Here is a 20,947-nt window from a genome sequence, read left to right on the forward strand (position 1 = left end):
GCCGCGGCAACGGGGGCGGGGCGAGGCGGGCCCCGTGGCGGCGGCGGAGCGGGCCCGTGGGACCGTCCCGGCCCAGGTGTAGGGCGCGATGCAGCTACGGCACGTGCGGACCCTGCTGGCCCCGCAGGTCGGGCCGGGCTGGGCCGGGCTTGGGGGGGATCAGGCCGCGGGGGTGCGGGCCGGGCCGGACCGGGCCAGGCCGGGTTGGGGGGAGCGGCCCTGACCGGTCTGGGGGGCGTAGCGGCGATGCTGAGGCTGTCGTGTGACTGCTGAGCTGTGTGTGCCCAGCTGCTGAGGAGTGTGTGCCCGCTGAGCTGCATGTGCCCGCTGGGGCTGTTGTGTACCCGCTAAGCTGTGCGTGCCCACAGGACGGGACGGCGCGGGTGACCTGCATGGCCTGGTCCACCAGCAGTGCCCGGTTTGCCGTGTGCACCGCGGACCGCGTGGTGCTGCTCTACGACGAGCAGGGCGAGCGACGTGACAAGTTCTCCACCAAACCGGCAGACGCCAAGGTGAGTGGAGCCGGGCCGGGGCCGGGGCCGGGGCATGGGCCGGGCAGCACTGGGGCAGCCGACCTTCCCGCGGTCACACCGACCCTCTCTGCAGTACGGCAGGAAGAGCTACGTGGTCAAAGGCATGGCCTTCTCCCCGGACTCCACCAAACTGGCCATCGGGCAGACGGACAACATTGTCTACGTGTACAGGATTGGCGAGGAGTGGTGAGTCTGCGGTGGGGTCCAGTACGCTCCATTCCGCCCTGCCACGGGCTCCCTTAGCCTGATGCTCACCCTGGCACACGCTGCAGCGCCCGTCACCTGACCCGCAGGGAGTCACGCAGGTGTCCATGGGGAGCAGCAGGTGAGGTTTCCTCGGCAGGGCCCTTGTGGAGCCCTGGCTGTGCATGCAGCTAGCTGGAGCCTGTGTTGCCATCGTGTGTCACAGCTGTGGCACACAGCTGCCCCACTGCAGCCTCATTTGCTGGCAGGAATAGTGCTAACAGCACTCAGAAAGGCAGTTCACCAGAATTTTGGAAGCTCAGAAGCTGGGGTCTTTCTGATTTTTTGCCTAAAGTTATGATAGACAAGCAGCATTGCAAAACTTCGTGGGCTCTGTTTGGCAATATCAAACCAGACTGCATATAAACAGTAGGGTGACCAGAATGCACAGTGTTGCTGATAGTAATTTTTGTTCATGTTTTTCTGCAGGGGTGACAAGAAGGTGATATGCAACAAGTTCATCCAAACGGTGAGACCCAGACTTCTGTTTGACTCCATTTTCTCTGGCATATGTAAGAAAAGGAAATGAGAGGTCTCTCTGCTCATACTCACAGGTGTACTTGGCCAAACTGTACTTAACCTTTAAAGATCCTAAGAGAATCTCTAAATTCTGAGGCACGTATTGCTCATCAAGCTTCAGAGGTGTCCTAATGCCTGGGTACAACACAGTAAATTGTTGAACGATCAGTGCAATCAGTTACAAAACTTTGGGGACTACTTCAGGCATCAGTGGACAGAATGTTTTAAGGGAGTTGAAAGGGAAAAATAGGAGACACTCAGAGCCCAACTATTTTTCACAGGTTGGCAACTCTAAACTCCAAGATGCCTTATTAAACAAAATGTAAAGTGTGCAGAATTCAAACTGCAATTTATACATGCTCAATTGCCTCAGGTTTGTGATTTCAGTCAGGTGTGCTCTTTGGCCACCATTGTGTTCTGCTGCTCTGGCTCTGCCTGCCTGTGTCAGAGAACAATCTCCCCAGTAGGCGTTTGCCAAGGGTTGCCCCGCGATCTGTCTGGAAAAGGCAAAGGTGTTATGAATTCCTTGCACAGAAAGCCATCAGAGTGAGAAAATACAGTGCACTGACTACTTCTACCTTCAGAGGCAAAGCTCCAGCAGCTGCTCAAGGCTTTCCAGGCAAGTGCCATCACACCAGGACCCCCATATTCTCTGTGTCACCGAGAAAGTTCTCTGCAGCGTAGGAGGACTCATCCTCCATGGCCAAATCCCCAGAAGACATAGACAGAGCTGCTTCTGATGGAGTTGCCCGGCTTTCTCAAGCTGCCTCTCAGGTGAAGGGCAGCCTCAGCCTCTAGGTTGAAAGTTTACATCTCAGAGTTGGGTCATAGCCTACGACTGTGGCTGCTCTGACTGCTCCGGGGAGCCCAGGGAATTCTGTGTCTCTGGCAACAGGAAAGCTGCTGGTCAGCCTCTGTTTCTCTATGGTTGAGCTGCTGCACTGAGTGGTCATGAGAATAGAGTGTCATGAGGAAAAGAGAGTAACAGGGGCTTGGTGTCCATTTGTCCGTTTCCTGACCAGGGTGGCTATCCCAGGTGTGGGCACCTTTAGCCTCCCTGGAGAGCTCTTTCCTTGTGTACTGCTTGCTGCTGGCCCCTCCAGCTGTCAGCCCATTGGGGGCCTGCTCACCTCTCACAAGCTCAGATGCTGTGCATGGCACATGTACAGGTTTTTGTATTTTTAATGTAGAAATTCAGTCATTTTTTTCTCTCATTCTCCTATTTCCCCATGCCTTTTCTGCCATTTGTAACACAATAAATCCTTTCTTTTTTCTGGTGCTATATGTCTGGGGTTTTACCACCATGTCTGGCTTTCTCCTGTAACTAAATACTGTTATTTACAAATTTTTGATATGTTCAGTCAATATGAGAGATCATTTATTGAGCCCTTTCCCTCTCCTGCCACTGGGCACTCTTACAGTGATCACAGTGTGTGATCACACTGGCAAGCCAAGCCTCCTGCTCGAGAGCCAGGAAGCAATGAGCACATCACCACTGTGTGAGGCTTGTTCCCAAGATTTTGTTGTGTTAGACTGGAAAACAAGACTCTGTCAGATAATGAGGGAAATACACAAATTCCTGGGAAACAGGGGTAATGAAAATGGGTCTTGGTCATTGGTTGGACATTTTAATTATGAACAGTTTGGTCATCTTTGGGGCGTTTTGTTGCCTGATTGTAGCTAAGTTTGCTGATATGGATGATCAGAGCAGGGATGGAAGATGAGATGAATAAATGAGGGTGTATATGTATCTTAAGCAGTCCCAGATGCTTAAAATGGGACAGAGAGCCAGTGAGGCTGGTGCTGGTGGCACGGTGCCAAACACCAGCCGTCTTACGGACTAGAGTTCTGCAGGGTAGATGTGAAGGGCTTTCATAAACTTTCTTGGCCCTCTGTTACAATTGAGTTTTGTAGTCAGCTTTATTAATCTTTGTCAGGAAAATTAATCCACAAACACCAGAGGTTTATGTCCAAAAAGGAGACAGAGGAGTCCTGTTACTTTATTCGAATAAAGGGAGAGGCCATGGGTCATTCCCCTGGGGTCTCAAATTTTTGGAGGATGAAGCCTCCTATTTATCCTAATTTTCCGGCCGCATTTCCCTCTCTCTTTCCCCATTGGCTGAGGTAGTTGAGGGGTACAGACTTCCTGAAACCTAAGACTCCCTTCTAACATATACCTCCCCCCCCCACTTTTTAAATTCCTATAGAGTTTATGGTTCTTCCCATTGTTTCTTTCATCTCTCGGTATCCAATTTCATTTATCAGCAGACCTACAGACCTTTGTGAAGACAAATCTCTTTCATTCCATTCATCAATCAGTGGAATCCTTCCCATTGTTTCTTCTGTCTCTCAGTGCTAGTTGTATCTCAGTGCTACCTGTAGCAGGCCCACCACTTGTTTGTGAAGACAAGTCCCCCATTCCTTTCATCCTGACCCCACCTCAGATTTGGTTTGGATTTAATGAGCCTGTTTCTACCTGACCTACTTGGTAGCATCTAATAACCATTTTATGAATAACAACTCAGCACTGAAAAAATAAAGGCTATTTCTTATTCATCAAATGAAGATCCAACAGACAACTATTCTCATAGCTATTACAGAAGTTGGCACAGTCAAATTATTTTTTATATTTTATACTTGTTGCAAAAAACCTTTTAAAACAGCCATGATTTTATACATTCACCAATAGTATGTGGCAAGCCAAGCACCTGCTCAGTAAGTAATACTTTCAAAAGAGCTCTAAACTGAACACATCCGTATAACTTTGTTGCCCTCCCGTAGTCCTCCTGAGCTCAGTTACTTTGCCCCAGCTCTAGTTTAAGCTTCAGCATGGAGTAAGTCTTGTCCAGTATCTTCAGCTACTGTAAGGCCTGTCCAAATGCCTCATCTCTCCTGCCTGAGTGGTGTCTGTTCATGAACTATTTTATGTGGCAAAGAGCAGGAAGCTGAGTAGGATGGAGCTCTTACCTCTCTTTTTACCTCTTCCTTTGCAGAGTGCTGTGACCTGTTTATTGTGGCCAGCAGAGAATGTCATTGTCTTTGGTCTTGCTGAAGGAAAGGTAGAGAAACTTGTTATTTGCATGACTTTTTTTCCCTTGCTGGGTCTGCCAGGTCTGCAAGTAGCTGGGCTGTGGGGTAAGAGCCATCACTGGGTGCCACAGTAATAGCAACAGAGGGATTACACCATGGATTTGAATTTTCTGGTTCCCAGTTAGTCCCAGGAGGTTCTACTAGATCATTTGGCTCTTTCTCCAAGCCTTTTTTGAAGTGTGAAGATGTGACTCCAACTTTTCCACTTTAGAACCTACTGGAAGGCAATGAGCTTCCTGTGATTTCTTTCACTAGTCACAAATTGGGAAACCTCTGGGAATGTTACTTACAGTGGGGGAGATCCACAGACAAAAGCAACACTGATAATTTTCTCTTTCTCAGGTTCGTTTAGCAAATACAAAGAACAACAAGTCTTCCACCATTTATGGGACAGATTCCTATGTGGTCTCACTAACTTCCAAGTGAGTATGGCATTGCTTTGGCCTGCCCTGCTTTGGCTTGGTCTCGCACCTGCTGCTGGCTTGGCATAACTGGGACCAGTGTGGGAGGTTGACAGTGTCCTTGCTCTCAGTTACTTGTCAAGATAATAACATACTGTGCTCTCCAGAAGGAATTCCTTCCTAAAATCTGGTACCTGGCTGTGCCACACTGGCAGGCTGGTTGTTCCTCAAACAGTTGCGGATGAAAGTCTCCGTGAGCTTACTTATATACCTTGATGTATTTGAATCTGTGACTTTATAAGGATTACATTTGTCAGCTTCATCTAGCTAATAACCAACATTAATCATGGTTAAGGGCTAAAAAAAGTAAGAACATTCTGCCAGATAAAACTCCCGACAAGGCTATAATTAGGAAAATAACCATAAAGTGCAATTTAAAATTATTTTAATTAATAAGATTTCATTTTAACTACTTTAGTATTCTTTATCCAAAAAAAAATTAAGATATGTCATGGTCCTAGGAGTGGAATTTTCACTAAATGCTGTCATTCTGGTGACAGATACATGATTGCTGGATTGCTATAGTGTCCATAGAATTTGTATTCTGTTCTTGCATCTTCTAACCTTCATTAGAAAGTGTTTTTCTGGGTACATGATCTTTGGCCTGTTTCTTCTTCCTTGCTCTCTTGTCCATGCTTGTGTCCAGGAGTACAAGACATCAATGCTATAAACAATGGACTTAGGCCTGGAGTGTTTGCCCAGATGTTTTTTGTCTACATTATGTTTCTTTTAGGGATTCCCAGTATCATAATATCCAGCCTCACTTCTGGAACAGTTCCAGTGCAAGAGCTGTTTGATACACCTTGCTGGAAGCACTTGTGAGCAGAGTCATTATTCCACTGAAGGTCACTTAGCTTCTCCAGGTTTCTAGTAGTAAAGAAAGTTGTTTATTGTGATTTTACATGGTGAAGATACTTAAATGGTCACTCTCCTTTCCACTCTCAGTTCTTATGTCTGCTTTATTTTACAGACACTGGTGCAGGTATTTGATATTTGTCTTGTCTTTGGAGAAGGTTCCTTTCATGAGGAACATCAATGATGACCCTGGGAATGGCTGCTCTGGGCAGGGAATTGAATATAAAGGTTCAAGTCCTACTGCAACATTGCATCATCCTGTCTGTGTTTTTCTCTAGTGTGTCGGGGAAGGGAATCCTGTCTGGCCATGCAGATGGAACCATAGTGCGCTTCTTCTTTGATGATGAGGGCTCAGGTGAATCACAGGTATCAAAGATCCTTTTTCAGTGAGCGAAATTCCTGGTTGCACAGCCTGTGTCCCAGCTCAAGAGCTCAGGAAAGGGATCAGGCTGTGGAGGGAGTGCAAGGCTGGAGAGAAGCTGCAGGCTGTGCTTGCTAGCAAAGGTTTTGGGAAGCATTGGTGGAGGCAGAACAGTGACTAGATGCTTTGGAATACACTAAGGGCAGTGGTAAGGGGGGAATTCATGTTTTTGCATATGAGGCATAAGGCTGTTCAGGTGTCTGAAAAGATCTGATGTTTCAGTGTTCAGGAGAATGATGCTCGAAGAGATAGGGTTCCATGGAATGGCTACTGTTGTCTCCACACTAAGCAGTAGTTACCACAGTTAATGTTGAATCTCGGCTCACATTTTGCCCTTGGACACCCAGCATTTCTCCTGAGCCTCCTGCTCCTCTGTGCCAGAAGTCTCTCTGTGCTTCAGGCTGTGGTAAAGGGGATGATGTTCTCAGATAGTTTTCTTCAGCTGAAGCAGTTTGAGCATGGCTGCTCTCTGCCGTGATATCTTGAAGGTCCATCTATACTCTGCTGTGTTGGAAGCTCAGTCCCAGTCTAGTTAATGGTATCAGTCTTCTTACTGGCATCAGTATTCTTCTCTCACAGTTAAATGAATGTAATAGTTGATACATCCCTCAGTTCTGGTTTCTGTCTTCCCACAGACTGAGCAGGCAGACAATGCTGCCCCCATGAATTGGGCTTTACAGAAGGTCCCATACTGGTCCCACTGGAATAGCTGAGTACAGAGGCCAGCTAGGGTTTGGGGCCATTCACGTGTTCAGGGTGTTCTTGTCTGTTGCAGGGTAAGTTGGCGGTGCATCCCTGTCCTCCTTATGCCCTCGCCTGGGCTTCCAGCAGCATTGTGGCTGCAGGTTGTGACAAGAAGATCGTTGCTTATGGGAAGGAAGGCAGTGTGATTCAAACCTTTGACTACAGCCGGGACTCGTCAGAGAAAGAATTCACCACAGCAACCACCAGTCCCAGTGGCCAGTCCATTGTTATTGGCAGCTATGATAGGTACCATGTACTTGATGGAGAATTCTCCTCTTTATAGTCCTCCCTTTGTCAGCCACACACAGTTTTTCATGTCTCTCTTACCTCTTCTCTCTCACAGGTTACGGGTTCTGAACTGGAGCCCACGCCGCAGTGCCTGGGAGGAAGGCAAGCCCAAAGAAATAGCTCACCTATACACCATCACAGCTCTGGCGTGGAAGAGGGACGGCTCACGGATCTGTGCGGTTTGTATCATCAGTCAGGAAGCCTGAACCCTCAAGTCCTACACCAGGGTCAGCCTTATGCATGTTTGTGCATGGAAACAAAGTGGTGTGGTACAGGGAAGGCTTTGAACATGGTCATACTGATGTGGTCACACCATCGCCCAGGGGTGCAGTGCAGATGCTGAGGCCAAGACCTTATGCTAAGGAGCTGCTGCAGTTGGGTGTGCAAGTGTGAAGCTGTAAAACCTTGTGGCTGTTGGTGTGATGGCTCACTGGTTTCAGCAGCCCTTCTCTTTTCTCAGAAGCATGATGAGATCGGCATAGCTTCTCCAGAGCAGTCTCAGGAGAATTCTTTCTTCTGGGTACCTGTGAGAAGCAGTATACAAACTGACCTGCTAATTACACTCTGTGTTTCTGTGCTGTGTGTTCAGTTCAGTGTTCTCTTTCTTCTACTTTCAGCCACCGAGCCTTCTCTAAAATCAGATAGTTCTTTAAATCTCTTTAAATTAATCTTTCTGCATATTTTTCTCTAGTAACTTGAATAACTAAAACAAATTATTTAGGAAAGATGTTATTTACGACTTTTCTTTAATAGTTTTTGCATATTTTTGTGTTCAACAATCAAGAATCCTTGAAATATTTTCAGACCAAGAATTACTGAATATGTGAACAAGTATTTTCAGAGAATGGAAAAGGGCTAAGGGATAGGAGATCAGTGGAAAGAATGTGGATGATATAAAGAAAGAAGGGTGAAAGGATTCTGCTGGAAGGGAGGAGAGACTGGGAGTCTGGGAAAGGAAGAAGTGGGAAACTGAGAAGAATAATGGGAAAGATGAGGATAAAGGTGGTTTTTAACCCCACCTCCTCCTGTCCCAGATTCATGCCAGTGTTTGGTAGTCTCCATTTTTCTGAGAATGGCTCAATCTTTCTGTTGTCTCAAGAAAGTCAAAATAGGGCTGGTCCTCCTGCATCTAACCTTGTCCTCCAGAACAGCTAGGGCCGGTGTGTTTATGTCTGACCTCTGATCCTCTTCATGTAAGCAGGGTCTGAAATATCTCTCCTTAACAGAGTTCATTGACCACATGATGTGTTTTTGTCCCCAGGGTACGCTGTGTGGAGGAGTTGAACAGTTTGACTGTTGCCTTCGCAGAACCATTTACAAAAATAAATTTGAAATGACATATGTGGGACCGAGCCAGGTAAGAGAATATCTAATAAGGTATGAAATTCCTGATGAAAATGGCATGTTTGCCAGAACTAGACATGTTTGGAGTTCTGCACCACCTGTGGTTTGTTCATACCAACTTGTCGAGAAAGGCTGGGTGGGAATTGGCTGGGATAAAAGACCGTTGAGGTTATTTCCTACCTTGTGAATTTCTGTGAGGTACCTCCATGTCAAGTGCAGACTCCTGAAGGGATTTAATTCCAGCCAAATTTACCTTGTTCAAAATGAGGCAGTAAGGGAGAGCTGCCAGTCTGGGCACCCCTATGCAGTCAGGGGAGAGAGTACAGGACTCTTCAAAGGGGGCTTCTCCTTGGGGGCCTGAGTGGGCCTCCAGTTAAGCTAGTAACTTGTAACTAGTAACTTGTAAATGGCAAAAGTAAGAATCCCGCATGTCTACTACAGCTGTCATCCCATGCAAAAGGAATGGTCAATTTTTTTAAAAAAGCAGAGGGAAATGATGTGAGGGGATATCCAAATATCCTAGTATCATCTACTGCCTAATCTTCCATGGGGCAAGAAGTCTGCGCTGTTCCTCTGTGCATGGCCTCATGTTGCTTTTTCTCACTTTCTCTAGGTCATTGTGAAGAACCTCTCAACAGGAACTCGAGTTGTGTTGAAATCCCAGTATGGTTATGAGATTGATGAGGTGAAGATCCTGGGGAAGGACCGGTACCTGGTGGCCCATACCTCAGACACATTACTGCTGGGTGACGTTAGCTCCAACAAGCTCAGTGAGGTACTGGAAAATCTGTCATTTCTGGAGTGTCAAATGTTTAACTTCATAACTCAGAGGATATGATTTCTGCATGGGAACAATACCTCTATTTTCCAAGAATCATAGAATAATTCAGGTTGGAAGGGGCCTTGGGAGGTCTCTTATCAAACTTACTGCCCAAAGGAAAGTCAGTATTACATTCAGATATTGTTGCTCAGGTCCCATGGTTTCTCTAGTCCCCTGTTCCAATGCTTTACTGCACTCATGGAGGAAAGCCTTTTTCCTAAGTCTTGTTGGTATTTTGACTGCTGTTTTATGGCCACTTTTCATCCTTTCACTCCATATCTGCCAAAAAAAGCCTGGCATCACTATATTAGAGGTTTCCTAAGCCTTTTCTTCTCCAGGCTGAAGAAGCCAAATTCCTTCAGCCTCTCTTCACACTGTAAGTGCTTCACTCCCAACCATCCTGATGGCAGTCTGCTGAACTTGCTCCAGTTTATCGGTCTTTCTTGTACTTGGGGGCCCAAATCTGGATGTTTTACATATATACATTCCAGAGGTGAATGTACAAATCTTAGTGTGTTTAAAAGAAACAAAATAAAAAAACATCAAAAACCATTCGTGCCTGCATCCTGTTACCACAGCTTATGCCAGTGCCATTTCTGGTACCAGACAATTCACACAAAATCATCCATCCCCTGAGCCTCACAGTGCACTGAGTGCTGAGCCCATGTGCTGAGCCTGGAGAATGTGGGCCATAGGCTAATGTCTGATGAAAGCATTAAATAGGCTTCAAGAACATACTTGCTTTGTTCACAGAGGCATCACATACTTTTAATCAGACTGATGGTGAGCTAATCAGTCTCTCTTGGAGCAGGAGCTCTGACTAGAGATTTGAGCTGGAGAACGCTGAGACTTGGTAATATAACCGAGAATTTGGCCAGAATGAAGCTCCTAGATTTCTCTACATCTTACTGTGCAGAGTTTTTCTTTCAATTGCACAGCTGTACTCACTTCTCAGAAAGAACAGGGCTGTGAGGTGTCCATTTGCCCTCTTGCTGTCTCACTGGACTTCCGTTGAAGCCGTAACTTGGAGTTCATTCTGTGAGGGAAGAGAACTGCTGTAGCCTTGGCTTTCAGTTTTCTGCTTCTCTGGCCACTTGTCTGTTGTTACCACAGGAGCTACTGTTATCCAGTGATCTGCTCAAATTTCCAATCAGTTGTTCCCCACTGGCACTATGCTGATCAGCTGTTGCTACCATGACCCTAAAAAACAAAAGGGTTCAACTACATGTGGTGTGGAGATGCTGCTCCCACCAGTGGTAGCAGTGATTCTGTGACTATGATTAACAGAGGCAAAGGAGCTGTTTGGGTGCTTCTTGTAATAAAGCTGGTCTGGGGAAGGTGGAGAAGGGCCTGTGAAGGAAAGGGGTAGAGGGAGTACCTTGGTCACACAAAGGCCTCTTGTTCGGAAGGCAGTAATATAATATACAAAGAGAGCTGGAGTCTGAAGCTGAGTCTAAAGAAAGGAGAGGAACGTGTGGAATTTGCAAGCTGAGAATGACTGAAAAACAGTGTTGGCAGCTAAGGTGATGGAACACAATTCCTTGTGCAGTGTAACTCTTGCTGTCTGTTGTGGAAACCGAAAGCTGGACAGTGGACCCCAGCATGTGCAGACTGGTCCTGGTGGAGCTGTCAGCCTGTCAGCCTCACCCCATGCCGTTGCTTTGCAGGTGGCCTGGCAAGGATCTGGGGGGAATGAAAAGTTCTTCTTCGACAACGAAAACGTAAGTAGGATGAGACAGAATGCTCCCCATGAATGGTGTGTAAAGCTGTGTGTGCACCAGCAAAAGTGTCACCTGCATTTCTGGAAAACCCTGTTTCTCAGCAGTTTCCTGGATTTAGCCTCTTCATGCAGATCCCAATCTGCTTCCTCCCTGTACTTGCCTTTTCCACATGCCAGGTACAGAACAAGCTCAGTGTGTGGACTGACAGGTTAAATAAGTCATAATCCTGAAGGAGAGAGAAGCAATAAAAGAGCAATGGCCAGAGAGAGATACACAATACAGCTATCATGGGGAGAGCTTGCCTGCTGCAGGACTGGTAGGCCCACAATTAAAATCCCCAATCTTGAGGAAAAGCTGTCAGTCACAACAAGAAGCCAAGGACAGCTCCTTAGTCATCCCAGAGTATTTAAATTTAGATTTGTGTGCAGCAGAGTTCTTTTCTGTACCCCTCACTGGCAGGTATGAGTGTTTATGTCACTTGACTCTTAAGAGTGTATTCCCCTCTCACCATCAGGTCTGCATAATTTTTAATGCCGGAGAGTTGACACTGGTGGAATATGGAAGCAATGACATTCTGGGGTCTGTCCGCACAGAGTTTGTGAATCCTCATCTGGTCAGGTAATGGTTACATCTGCCTCTGTAACCAGCACAGGCATTTAGTAAAGTGAGCTCAGACATACAACTTTGGAAGTGTCCCACTCTGTAGAATGCAGCCCCCAGACACCCACTTCTAACAGTGGCCAGTGATGGGTTTAGTGGCTAGGTTATTGGCTGTCAGGTTTTAGAAGCACAAGAACCTCTTTTCCTCTGATCTTAGTGCAGCCTGCCATGGCTGTTGCTGAAGAGGGACCTCCTGTGCATGTTCTCAGGCAACTCTGCATCCAGCTAGTCCTGGTACAGCATCATTAGGGACTCAGTTGTCAGCAGGACCTCCTCTGTCCCTCTAAAATTCTATACCCCTTGTTCTGATTTAGGAGAAGGGAGGATCGTGGGCTGCTCAGAGCAATGTAACTAGTAACTAATTGTTATTGGGGACCCCTACTCCAGAGGGGTAGCTTCGGTGGGGGGAAGCCACGGATCAGAAAGCTTTATTTTCACTTGAGGCAGGTATAGGTACTAGGCAAGTGTCACAGGTTATAGAACTGCCAGAGGCGCCATGTGCTCAGGGAAACTGCAGGGAAGTCAGGGAGGGACTATGTGACTCAAAGGAACTTTGAGAGTAGTGAGAGTAACAGTCATTCCCTTCAAATCACAGTGTCCGTATCAATGAGAGACAGCAGCGAGGCGTGGATGAGAACAAGAGACTGGCTTACCTGGTAGACATCAAGACTATAGCAACAGGTGACTGTAACCCTCCCTCCCCTTTTTTGCTAGCCTTCCTGATTCCTTTTCATTTTTTGTGCCAGGCAGCATATCCCTGAAGGTCCTCTGTGCATTCCCTCTACCAAGCAGCAGATTCTTGAAGTTCCCCTTTGCATTCCCTCTGCCTAGCAGCAGTCTGCTGGAGACCAGGCTGTCCTACTTTCGGCAGGATGCTGCTTGTTACAGACACAGCCATGGGTGTCTGTGACTGTGTCCTGGACCCAGACTCTGTGTTGCCTGCATTGCCCATGAGCTGTGCATGCTCATAGACAGTAGGAGAGAGTTGCTGCTGCTGAGAAGGCATCAAAATAAAATGTCACTGCTGTTTGGTGTTCATGTCAGAGTGTCTTTGCTGAGGGTCTTGCCCTCAATAGGTCCCAGGCATCTAATTCCCCTGGCACAGCTTTGAATGTTGAGCACTTTGAGATACATCAGGTACTTACGCAGTTTCCTTTCTTTCCTTCCCAAGTGGACCTTGTTGGTGGCTACAACGCTGGCACGATCAGTCATGACAGCAAGATCGATTGGCTGGAGCTGAATGAAACAGGCCACAAACTGCTCTTCAGAGACAAGAAGATGAGGGTGAGGCAGGCACCTCAGGCCATGTGGCAGGATGGCATGTGTGGGGAGAGGTAGAGACAGATATGCCTGAATGGAGGGAGGGAGGTGAGAAACACATGTGAAATACTCTGATTTTTCGCTTACTGCTCCTTTGAGGAAGATTGACCGTATCCAGATTGCATGAGCTGGCAGTGTTGCATTCCTGAGTCACAGCTAATGCTGAACTTAGTTCCTAGACATTTTGCTTCATCTCATCACACCTGAAAATGAAAATCATAGATTCTTCTGCGGTACATATGTCTATGGTATTCAAAAAAATCATGTCAGTCGCGTGACTGGAAAAAGGGAAACATTGTACCCATCTTTAAAAAGAGTAGGAGGGAGGACCCTGAGAAGTGCTGACCTGGGAGCCTCACCCCTGGGGTTTGGAAGATCATGGAACAGATCCCCCTAGAAGCGGTGCTAAGGCACATGGGGAACAGGGAGGTGATTCAGGACAACCAGGGAAGGTAATTCAGGACCGCCAGCATGGCTTCAGTGACAGCAAGTCCTGCCTGACCAACCCAATGGCCTTCTCTGATGGAGAGACTCTGTCAGTGGACAAGGGAAGGGCTATGAGTGTCATTTATCTAGACTTCTGTAAAGCCTTTCACACAGTCCTCCACAACATCCTTCCCTCTAAACTGGAGAGATGGATTTGATGGGTGGACTGTTTGCTGGATAAGGAATTGAGTGAACAATCACATCCAGAGGGAAGCGGTCAACAGCTCAGTGTCCCGGTGGACCTCAGTGACAAGTAGTGCCGCTCAGGGGTCTGTATTGGGACAGTGTTATTTTATATGTTCATTAATGATACAGATGAAGGGATTGAGTACACCCTCAGCAAGCTTGCCGATGACATCAAGCTGAGGGTGGAATGACACACCTGAAGGACAGGGCCATCCAGAGGAACCTGGACAAGCTCCAGAACTGCACACATGGGAATCTCATGAGATGCAACAAGGCCAGGCATAAGTTGTGTGCTGGACCAATCCCCCAGTGAGGGCAGCAGGGGAGGATGGATTCTGTTCCTCTGCCCTGTTCAGGTGAGACCCCATCTGCTGTGCTGCTTCCAGCTGTAGGGTCCCAGCACAGGACGGACATGGAGCTGCTGGAGCAAGTCCAGAGGAGGCCACAGAGATGGTCAGAGGCCTAGAACACCTCTTCTATGAGGAAAGGCTGAAAGAATTGTGGTTGTTCATCCTGGAGAAGAGAAGGCTCCAGGGAGACCTTGGAACCCCTTCCAGTGCCTAAAGGGCCTCTGAACGAGCTGGAGAGGGGCTTTGGACAAGAGCCTGGAGTGAGAGGATGAGGGGGGATGGCTTCCCACTGCCAGAGAGCAGGGTTAGATGGGATATTGGGAAGAAATTCTTCCCTGTGAGGGTGCTGAGGCCCTGGCACAGATTGCCCAGGGAAGCAGTGGCTGCCTCATCCCTGGAAGTGTTCAAGGCCAGGTTGGACAGGACTTGGAGCAACCTGGTCTAGTGGAATGTGTCCTTGCCCATGGCAGGGGGTTGGAACAAGATGATTTTTAAGGTTCCTTCCAACCCGAACCATTCTGGGATTCTATGATTTCTCCATCCATTTTGTTACAGACTGAAATAGGGACTTTCTTGTTCTCTTTTGATAGGTGTGTCATGAGACTAGCTCAGTTCTCTCTTCTTTTTCTCGTCCTAGGTGAGGACAAGAACAAGTCTGGGACTTTTCAGTCATAAGACATCATATATATATAACAAAGTTATGCCATGTGTCAGGTTACACCTTCCAAACTGTTACGTTTGTTTTTGGGTAGTGTGTTCTACAAACAACCAACCTCTCACCTTATTGGCAGCAGTCCTTGCAATGGGACTGTGCCTGGGATGGACAGTTCAGCCCAAAATTGCAGAGGAAGGCCCTTCTTGGTCCCTTAGTTTGTTTCCGTTAAGGACTTTAGAGCCCATTTTCCTGTTCCAGCTCTGCAGCTGAGAAGGAACTGAAGTAGCACAAGGCATCTGCACCAAGCAGTAAGGGAGGCAGGAACGTGCTGCTTAAAATGCTGCAAGGGTTTATAAAGGTCTTATAGCAATGTGTAAATGAGATTTTAGGATGTGTGTCTTGGAAAAAGTCTATTTCCTGATGGGTAATGTCTCTTTACAAGATGCCTGCTCAGATGTTCCTGCGATGTTTGTGTGAGCTAGCAGCCCAGCCACAAGTCCAGCTGAGCCTGTTCTCCTCTCCCACCTCCAGCTGCAGCTCTATGACATTGAAAGCAACACCAAGACGACCATTCTGAACTATTGCTCCTATGTGCAGTGGGTCCCAGGCAGTGATGTTGTGGTTGCTCAGAACAGAAGCAGTCTCTGCATTTGGTACAACATCGATGCTCCAGAGCGAGTCACCATGTTTCCTCTGAAGGTAAAAATCCGGAGACTTTGTTTGCCTCCTGCAGTTTCTTTTACTTCCTCATGTGTGTGGGAGTAGCAAGGATGGTATGGCAGAAGGGAGACAGAAGGGAACTGTTAGTTTCTTACGGACAAAATGTGAGCTCATTTGTCAACTTTGTGGCAGACATTTCTGGCAGAAGATGGAGCAAGGAGCTGCTTCATGGCTCAGTCTGCTCAGTGCAAGCTCATTCAGAAGAACCATGACTGGCAGAGCTGTTGTGGTGCTGCCCTCACATCCCTGCAACCCCACATACTTCAGGTGAACAGGGGAGTATTGACTGCTGGTACTCTTTCTAGGGGGATATCGTAGGCTTGGAAAGGAGTGATGGAAAGACTGAAGTCATAGTATCTGAAGGGGTCACCACTGTGTCCTACACCCTGGATGAAGGCCTCATAGAGTTTGGAACTGCCATTGATGATGGGGATTATCACAGGTAAGTGCTGGATACACCAATGGGGATGGCAGGTAGCTCATATCACATGCCAGACACCTGAGAATCAATGATCCGTGAATGGCAGCAGCACAGCTTTCCAGAGTTCAACTTCAGACTCTCAGCATGATGTTGATGCCAGGTCTGGCTATAATGGACATCAGCCCTCCAGGAGAGGTTATTCAGCTTTTGCCTCCTTGCAGCTTTGTGGTTTCAAACTCAGGGAGAGACTGGCCAGTCTGGTCCCACAGACGCAGTAGGGCTTTGCTGAAGGTAGTTGTCAATTAATTGCAGTGAATAAGAGTGTCTCCAGAGCAGCCGCATGTGAAGTGGTGCTTGGGTGCTTTTACTGCTGCCCTTCCAGGGATGGTGGCAGTATTATGGAAACATCCAGGAGCTGTGGAGAGTAAAAATTGACTGCCTGAAGTGGTCATGGCAGCCACCTGGGTACTGCTGACACTGTTACAGGGCTTTTAAAAGCAACCAGGGGAGTGTTCATTGATAGCACCGTTGCATCTTCAGAGACATTTTCAGCAGGGACTTGTATCAGACACAACACTTTAGACTTGTCCCACACTGCTACAGCCTTCTGCTGGTCATCTGCCTCTAAGTGCCTTAGCCCAGGTAGGAATAACCTAGATCTCTGAATTTTCCCTTGCTCTGTTAGGCTCTGTGTTACACTGTCCTCTTCAGAGCTGGGCACAACCAGCTGGCTTTGTTTTCAGTGCCGCTCTGGTTACGAAGATCCTGTCTCACATTCTGGGGTTTTCCTCAGAGAGCTCTTCTGTCGCTGAAAGTCTGCAAATTTCTCTATCTCAAGGGCTACTGCATTTTTGGAGACGCTGGAAATGTCCACAGAGACTGAAGCCATGTGGAAGACTCTCAGCAGACTGGCTTTGGAAGCGAGGCAGCTGCACATTGCAGAGAGGTACATCACATTTTTATGGCTTCAACATGCTCTTCGCTGAATCCCAGAAACCAGGGTCTGGCTAAAGATGTGGCTCTGTGTATGGTCTGGAAGATTCACTGCATTGGAGACTTACATGTTCTCTATGCCAGGCCATGACTTTGCTTTTTCATCCCAGCCGGTAATGCCAGAACCAGGGGTGGGAAAACATCTCTCTGTGGCATAAATTTTTGTTGATGGTAGCCCAAAGCTGTGTATAGCAAGGACTCAGAGAGTTGACAGACATGAACAAGCTCGAGGCATCGCTGAAGCCTGGGGAGGTGAAACATGAGCCTTGGTCATGCTCCTGGATTCTTCCGTGGAGGAGGGCTAGAGGGTACATCTGAACATAGGTCTTGGCAAAATCCTTCTCTTGAAGTAGGGCTACCCTACCTCTCCCATTGTTGAGCTGGGTCTGCTGCCTGGGTTCTGATTTTCTTTTGGACCAAAAGTGGGCAACAAAACCCAATTATTGACTAAATGCTTTGCATTTTCCAGGTGCTTTGCAGCTCTGGGAAACATGGCAAAGGCTCGATTTCTTCATGAAACCAATGCCATTGCTGACCAGGCAGCTCAGGAGCACGTAAGTCAAACTTCTCCTGCTCTGCAGGGCAGCAGTCTTCCTGTACGTTATCTTCTGTGTCCTTGCCCACCAGTGTCATGCTACAGACCAGTACCTCGTAGAAACTGCTGACATTGTCTTCCATTCACAGCTGCCAGGTCCCTCTCAAGGCTGGCCATTTTATACTGTCCTGGTTTGTCACTGCTATGATTCTCAACTGTCTTTTGTTTCTGTAATGACCCAGCCTCCCCCTGCAGTTCCCTCCATGTTCCATTCTAGAACCTGTCCTTTCCCTCAGCAAACTGAACTTGCTGCTGTTGTCTGCAGGGTGGGGATGGCACAGACCATTACCTGGTGCAGGCCCGCTTGGCCATGCTAGACAAGAACTACAAGCTGGCAGAGATGATCTTCCTGGAGCAAGTGAGTAAAGGAACAAGGAGTGTGTGTGCCCTATGCTGTAAGAGGATAGGAAGATGTTGCTTGTTCCTAGGAGAAGACTTTTCTCCATGAAGTAGAGGGAGAACATATTCCTTGTTCTGAGGTGTAGGATTACCCAGAGATGCACGAGTGTGAGGGAGGATGTATATCCAAGTAATGGAGACAATGCACTTTTTCAAGTGTTTTCTGCACATCTAACCCTGCCTACTGTGAGAGCTCCATGGCAATGTGTCTGCTCCTAACCTGGAGCATTCAGGTTTATGCTTTGCTTTCTGACACAGAACGCCACAGAGGAGGCCATGGACATGTACCAGGAGCTGCACATGTGGGATGAATGCATTGTGGTGGCCAAGGCCAAGGTACAGAATATTACTGCACTGGGCTGTGGGCTGGTCTTGCTTGGTAAATCTTCTGGTTGGGAGTCCATTCAGGGTCTGTGTTCTTTTCACCTGCCCTACCTTGCTTCTGCTTAGAAGGGCTCCACGTAGAAGGGAAGGTTGCACCGGTGTAAGTACAGACCTGGATGAATAGGGATAAAAGCTACTGAGATTGGTTTAGGAGTATCTGTGGCTTCAAAAAAGAATGGATAGTGCCATGGTACACAGGGGTGGCATTGTAGTTTCTGATAACTGGACAACAAGAGGCCTGGTGCTATGACCAGGTGTTCAGAGCCTGCAGGATGAGTGGGACAATATCTCATCCTACCCAGGTACACCAGTTCTGTGTTTCTCCATAGGGACACCCAATGCTGGAGAAGTTGCGTCGGGGTTACTACCAGTGGCTGCTGGATACCCAGCAGGAAGAGAAGGCTGGGGAGGTCCAAGAGGGACAGGGCGACTACCTGGCAGCCATCAGCTTGTATCTGCGGGCGGGGCTGCCAGCCAAAGCAGCACGGCTAGCCATGAACAGGGATGAGCTGCTCACCAATGGGGATGTCATCGATAGGATCTCCACAGCACTGATCAGAGGGGAACTGTATGAACAGGTGAATGGCCCTTCCCACTGGGCTTTCTGCTTAGGGGCATCAGGGCCCTTATGCCATCCTCTGTACCTGTGAGACACAGGGGGACTGAGCTGGAAGGTAGCAGAGGTAATTCTGTGTCGATAAGTTTGCAGTTAACATTTATGAGGAAATCCTCACTGTATCTATTGTACATGCATGACATCGAGAATTACTGTTATTAATCAGGGAAAAGGTCACATCTGATTGGCAACATGTCTCCAGAATACAGAGTGTAAGTAATAGTTAAGGAGGCCCTTAGGAAGGTGGGAATCAATAGGAACAGAATTGTGAATCAAACCGAAAACTTGGTATCACTATGGAAATGTCAGTGCTTCTTCATATCAGAATAAACTACAGCGTAAGGATAGTCTAAATGGAAAAGTTAAGGAAGCAAAACAAAGGAATTGAAGACTGTCTGTAGAGCCATGAGTATCATAAAGAAGGGATATGATCATTCTCTGTGTCTAATAACACAAAAAAATTGAAAACTTATTATTAGGTGACAGTTTTAAAACCAAAAGGTGTTTTTCCCACAGCACATAATCATGTTAATGTAAGAAAGAAGTGCTGAGTCTGCCCAGTGCTCAATATCCTGGCCAACTGGCCTCTGGCAGATGCTTAAGAAAGGAAAATAAAGAACAGGGCAAGCAAATATAGGGTGGCACTTCGCCTAGTGTGTTTTTGTGGGGTCCAGCAGTTTGCAGCCTGTAATGTACCTGAACAGTTCTACTTCTGTGTTTAAGAGCTCTTGACAGATTTTACTTCCATGAGCTTGTCAAATTATTGCTTGAAGCACATGTAAATTTTAAGTTACAATTTTGGCTATGAGTTAGCCAGCTCAGTTAGATGTTGTGTGAAAAAAGACACTGCTTTTTGTTAGCTTGTTTTATGTCTCCTTTATAAATTACATTTCTCTAGTCTCAGTTTATCTTCAGCATTTTCTGGCTATTTCATTTTGACCCAAGAGAACTTTGTGCTTTTCCAAATCTGTCATTTTTTCTTCAGCTTTCAGTTGAAAGAATAACTGGAGCTCCCAGCTACTGGATGGTGTTACCAAAAGTATAAATAGTCCAAAAGTGATTAGACAAGTAATGGAGGTAGAGTCTGTCAAAAGCCATTAAATACGATGATGTGAGGGCATCATGACACAAACTCAGGCAGCTTCTACTGTGCAGGTTGTCAGAGATGGACAGATAGAGGAAAGGCTGGCATATACTTGCTCTGTTATTACAGTCCTTCTCTAGATACGTGGTCTTGCCACCATTCAAATACCGAAGGGAATGAGCTCTTGGTCTGCCAGGGTGGCTGTGCTGTGCTGGGGTCAGTCAGCAGAGAAGACAATGGTCTTGGCACGTGCTGACTTTCTTAGAAGTTCCTTAATCCCCATGCCCTTGGTTAGTGGGGAAGGCAGAGCTGGTGCAGGAGTGTGTCTGGAACTGGTAGGGTATGATGATGTGGGGGGTGGTGGCTCTGGAAACTGGCAGCTTGTATTTGTCATTAGGCTGGAGACCTGTTCAAGAAGGTTGGGAATCCACGGAAGGCTCTGGAGTGCTATGGCAAGGGCAGTGCCTTCCTGAAAGGTACCGTGCTCAGTATGTTCCTCCCCTTCATCTCCAGCAGGAACCTGGGTACTCTGGCCTGGTGGCAACACGAAATATTGCCCTGGAGCCTGGAGATGCCTGGATGCTCTGCAGTTTCCACCTATCATATCATTCAGTATATTTTCACTTAGTTGTACTTGAACATGCAGTCCCAGGAGAGTGTCTTGTTCCCAAGCCCTTGACCTTGCTGACTGCACCAGCATGGATTTGACCCAGCTCTCCACAGGGTCCGGGTTACTGGGTAACCCATTGGAGCTGGAGTGGCTGAGACAGTCGCCATTCCCCTCCTTCTGTGCCAGATCCAAGGCCCATGTTTGCCCCACAGTTCTGCTTCCCTGCTGGCCTCAGCATGACAGCTCTTGTGTCCCCTTACAGCCGTGGAGCTGGCTCGCCTAGCATTTCCTGCAGAAGTTGTAAAGCTGGAGGAGGCCTGGGGAGACCATCTGGTGCAGCAGAAACAGCTGGATGCTGCTATTAACCATTACATCGAAGCCAGGTGGGAGCAGGGAAAGGCTGTATAAGCAGTAGGATACTGGCAGGGT

General features: G+C 47.5%; 1 protein-coding gene across 3 annotated transcripts in view; it reads left to right on the forward strand.

The window, feature by feature from the left end:
• The first annotated feature begins 16 nt into the window (after positions 1-16).
• IFT172 (intraflagellar transport 172) overlaps positions 17-20,947 on the forward strand; it is a 38,268-nt gene continuing 17,337 nt past the window's right edge. For 2 of the 3 annotated variants that reach the window (XM_042029380.1, XM_042029381.1), the window contains exons 1-24: positions 17-127; positions 369-512; positions 607-719; positions 1,206-1,245; positions 4,289-4,354; positions 4,728-4,807; positions 5,980-6,067; positions 6,898-7,112; positions 7,210-7,333; positions 8,416-8,511; positions 9,112-9,273; positions 10,986-11,039; positions 11,554-11,657; positions 12,295-12,380; positions 12,871-12,983; positions 15,228-15,395; positions 15,722-15,858; positions 16,676-16,783; positions 17,300-17,384; positions 17,691-17,783; positions 18,083-18,160; positions 18,538-18,786; positions 20,306-20,384; positions 20,781-20,901. In XM_042029380.1, coding sequence (XP_041885314.1) covers positions 89-127; positions 369-512; positions 607-719; positions 1,206-1,245; positions 4,289-4,354; positions 4,728-4,807; positions 5,980-6,067; positions 6,898-7,112; positions 7,210-7,333; positions 8,416-8,511; positions 9,112-9,273; positions 10,986-11,039; positions 11,554-11,657; positions 12,295-12,380; positions 12,871-12,983; positions 15,228-15,395; positions 15,722-15,858; positions 16,676-16,783; positions 17,300-17,384; positions 17,691-17,783; positions 18,083-18,160; positions 18,538-18,786; positions 20,306-20,384; positions 20,781-20,901 — 2,642 coding nt within the window. In that variant the 5' untranslated portion in view covers positions 17-88. The remainder of the gene's footprint in view (positions 128-368; positions 513-606; positions 720-1,205; positions 1,246-4,288; positions 4,355-4,727; positions 4,808-5,979; positions 6,068-6,897; positions 7,113-7,209; positions 7,334-8,415; positions 8,512-9,111; positions 9,274-10,985; positions 11,040-11,553; positions 11,658-12,294; positions 12,381-12,870; positions 12,984-15,227; positions 15,396-15,721; positions 15,859-16,675; positions 16,784-17,299; positions 17,385-17,690; positions 17,784-18,082; positions 18,161-18,537; positions 18,787-20,305; positions 20,385-20,780; positions 20,902-20,947) is intronic. The other variant, XM_042029382.1, reaches the window with a different exon arrangement.

This window comes from Corvus kubaryi, unplaced genomic scaffold, assembly GCF_017639235.1.
Source record: "Corvus kubaryi isolate FWS band 111438036 unplaced genomic scaffold, C.kubaryi_AGA036_p1.0 37323, whole genome shotgun sequence".
Taxonomy (NCBI): domain Eukaryota; kingdom Metazoa; phylum Chordata; class Aves; order Passeriformes; family Corvidae; genus Corvus; species Corvus kubaryi.